Consider the following 3,913-nt stretch of genomic DNA (forward strand, 5'->3'; position numbering starts at 1 on the left):
GAGATGGGAGGGAGGGAGGGAGGGAGGGAGGGAGGAAGGAAGGAAGGAAGGAAGGAAGGAAGGAAGGAAGGAGCCATGGCGGTGCAGTGGTTAGAATGCAGTACTGCAGGCTACTTCTGCTGACTGCCGGCTGCCTGCATTTCGACAGTTCGATCCTCACCGGCTCAAGGTCGACTCAGCCTTCCATCCTTCTGAGGTCAGTAGAATGAGGACCCAGATTATTGAGGGCAAGAGGCTGACTCTGTAAACCGCTTAGAGAGGGCTGTAAAGCACCGTGAAGCGGTATATAAGTCAAAGCGCTCTTGCTAAAGGGCCTGGGTACCAGCAGCACAGTTGGTGGCCATTTTGCAAGTAGCTTGTCTTCTCCCAGTTTGTGTGTTTCTATGATGGGTTCGTGGCAATGTATGCTTTTCAAAACTGTACTAAAAAGGTTCCACTCCAATCGAGGATACTGCCAATTGGAAACTTGTTTCCACGCAATCCTTTTATTTGCAAAAAAAATTTTTTTTTCTTTTCCTTTCCACCTACAGGTAGTCCTCAACTTACAACAGTTCTTTTAGTGACCGTTCAAAGTTACAACGGCACTGAAAAAAAAGGGGTCTTAGGACCATTTTCCACACTTACGACCGCTGCAGCATTTTCCCACGGTCACGTGATTTACATTCGGATACTTGACAGCTGACTCACATTTATGACGGTCGCAGTGTCCCAGGGTCACGTGACCCCCCCCTTTTGCGATCTTCCGACAAGCAAAGTCAAGTGGGGACGCCAGATTCACTTCCCAGTCGTGTGCAACGATTTACGTAACAACAGTGGCAAGAAAATGGCACAAAATGGGACAAGACCGACTTAAGAAATTTCTCATTTAGCGGCGACATCAGTTCGGGGCTCAATTGTGATCGTTAAGTTGAGGACTACCTCTTTTCTGGTATGGCTCGTTGGGCCTGCACACCAGGCAAAAGGACCCAAACTTTTCGGGACAGCAACTGTGCCTCTACCACAGGGGTCTCCAAACCTGCCAACGTTTAAGACGCGTGGACTTCAACTCCCAGAATTCCCCAGCCAGCATGATTCAGTGCTAGAAGGGAGGGGGGTTGACATGGCTGGCTGAGGAATTCTGGGAGCTGAAGTCCACAAGTCTTAAAGCTACTGAGGTTAAAAAAACTCTGCTTTAGAGTAGGGGGTCTCCAAACTTGGCAACTTTCATACTTGTGTACTTCAGCTCCCAGAATTACCCAGCCAGCATGACTCAATGCTAGAAGGGGGGGTGCTGATACGGCTAGCTGGGGAATTATGGGAGTTAAAGCCCACAAGTCTTAAAGCTACTGAGGTTAAGAAACTCTGCTTTAAAGTAAGGGTCTCCAAACATGGTCACTTTAAGACACGTGGATTTCAACTCCTAGAATTGCTCAGCCAGCATGACTCAGCGTTAGAAGCGATGGCATATGACACCAGTGAGATTAGCAAAAATGTTTAAAAATACTTTAAACAACTGCTGGAAATGCAAACAAAGACCAGGTACTTATTATCATATCTGGTGGACGTGCCCTAAAGCAAAAAGGGTTTGGGTTAAAATACATTTATGGCTGGAGAAAATGACTAAAAAACAAATGGACTTTAAACCAGAATTATTTTTGTTAGGAATAATAGGAGCTCATTATGAGAAAGATTGCAGATATTTAATACTACACGTACTAACGGCAGCAAGAATTGTATTTGCCCAACATTGGGAAAATGAAAACTTACCAGCTGAAGAAGTGCTAATTCAGAAAATTCTAGAGTGTGCAGAAATGGATAGACTGACTTTAGAGATTAAAGAGAAAGAAGATTCAGTGTATTTTAGAACATGGGATAATTTCTATCAATGGCTAGAAAAACGAGTCAAAGAGAAAGGAATGTGATATGTAATTTTGAATATATATTAGCAGGAAGAAGGCTTTTGAGTGATTAATTAACATATTGTTTGTGATAATTAACTATTATCTATTACTGTTTGCCAAACACATGAACCCAGACATTATGCTGTTTGCTAAATATTGAAAATGTTATTTGGAAAAATCCCAACCCCAACCCTAATCCTAACCGTAACCCAGGGGTAGGCAACCTTGGCTCTTTTATGACTGGTGGACTTCAACTCCCAGCATTCCTGAGCCAGCCATGCTGGGGGGGAAAGGGAGAGGTTTCCAAGCTGAGCCATGCTGGCTCAGGAATTCTGGGAGTTGAAATCCACGAGTCATAAAAGAGCCAAGGTTGCCTACCCCTGGCCTAGGAGGCTCACCGCTTAGAACAGGAGGACTTAGGACAGGGGTAGGCAACCTTGGCTCATTTATGACTCGTGAACTTCAACTCCCAGAATTCCTAAGCCAGCCATGCTGAGGGGAAAGGAGCCAAGGTTGCCTACCCCTGCCCTAACCCAAATCCCAACCCTAAGCCCGAAGCTGAAAACACCAGCCTGAAGATGACGAATGGGACTTCGTCGAAATGAAGCAAGTGGGATTGACATGGCTGGCTGGGAATTCTGGGAGTTGAAGTCCATGCGACTTAAAAGTGACCAAGTTTGCAGACTGCTATTCTAGTAAAAAGCCAAGTTTCCCTTTCACCTTCTCAAGCTTACCGGTGATAGTCCCGCCTGGACTTCTGTAACTGCTCTTGTTGATGGAGAAGCTTAGCCTCTTGCTCTGCTAACAAATTCTGGAGACGTTCCTTCTCCATCTCCAGCTCAATTTTCTGTAGCAGGAGCTGCTTCCTTTTCTCTTCCGAGACGTTTTGATCGCGATCGACTTCTTTCAATCTCAAGGCTTCGCCGGCCTTCTGCCTCGGAGGGTGCGGCGAGCCAAAATACTCCGAGGAAGATTCGCACGGGGGTCGCGCATATCGGTCTTGCACGTGGCAACCATCCTGGAAAGATTTGTGAGCCGAGTTTCCTGATTTTTGATGGAGAGGACACCCCCGAATGGGACAGCCGTTCTTCCTCTTCTCCCCATCAGGAGTTCTTCTAAAATGGGGGCTCGGATGCTGCTCAGATGGAGATGTCATGTTGTTGCATTTGTGGTGCAATCCGTTTTCCAAAAGACCCCCATTGCTGGCCTCTGTCTGACATCCATGGGTGCCAGCCCCAAGGACCCCTCTATTCCTACTAGGTCGAGTTGAAGGTTGAAGACTAGGGCTTCTACGAGTTACGTTGTGGTCCTTATACAAAGTCTGTAGTCTAGCTACACCAAGGTAGGATCCATCCAGGTCTGAAGGTGGCACCAAGTGACAGTTGCGTCTCTGGTTAGACATCTGTAAACAGACAGGGGAGAGGGGAAAAAAACACACGTTCAGCTTCTACAATTCAAAATAGCAGTCTTCCAATATTTGAGGGGCTGCCCCAAAGAAGAAGGGGTCAACCTATTTTCCAAAGCACCAGAAGGCAAGACAAGAAATGATGCTTGGCAACTAAACGAGGAGAGATCCAGCCTCTGCTGTTGGGCTGCATTAACAGAGGGACAGGATCAAGATCACGTGAAGTGTTAATGCCACTTTACAAGGCCTTGATGAGACCACACTTGAAATATTGCGTTCATTTTTGATCGCCGCCAATATAAAAAAATATGCCAATATTGTAGAAAGAGTGGAGAGAAGAGCAACGAAGATGATTAAGGGCCTGGAGACTAAAACATATGAAGATCGGTTGCAGGATTTGGGTATGTCTACTCTAGTCAAGAGAAGGACTATGATATCAGTGTTTCAGTATTTGAGGGGCTCCTACAAAGACGAGTGGGGGTCAAACTATTTTCCAAAGCACCAAAAGGCAAGACAAGAAACCGATGGGTGGAAACCGATCAAGGAGAGAACCAACATGGAACTAAGGAGAAATTTCCTGACAGTTAGGAACAATTAATCAATGGAGTGGAAGTTGCCTTCAGAAGTT

The 3,913-nt window shown here is 45.9% G+C and overlaps 1 protein-coding gene across 1 annotated transcript in view; it reads right to left on the bottom strand.

Moving 5' to 3' along the window:
* The window catches only part of LOC107298591 (protein hinderin-like), a gene marked incomplete at its 5' end in the record, with an annotated part of 10,923 nt that extends 7,641 nt beyond the window's left edge, over window positions 1-3,282 (bottom strand). The window contains one exon of the mRNA XM_015827966.1: window positions 2,615-3,282. Within this exon, the coding sequence (XP_015683452.1) occupies window positions 2,615-3,282 (668 nt within the window). The remainder of the gene's footprint in view (window positions 1-2,614) is intronic.
* Window positions 3,283-3,913: the final 631 nt, after the last annotated feature.

The sequence above is a fragment of the Protobothrops mucrosquamatus genome, unplaced genomic scaffold (genome assembly GCF_001527695.2).
Source record: "Protobothrops mucrosquamatus isolate PMUCROS unplaced genomic scaffold, P.Mucros_1.0 scaffold4116, whole genome shotgun sequence".
In the NCBI taxonomy this organism is placed as follows: domain Eukaryota; kingdom Metazoa; phylum Chordata; class Lepidosauria; order Squamata; family Viperidae; genus Protobothrops; species Protobothrops mucrosquamatus.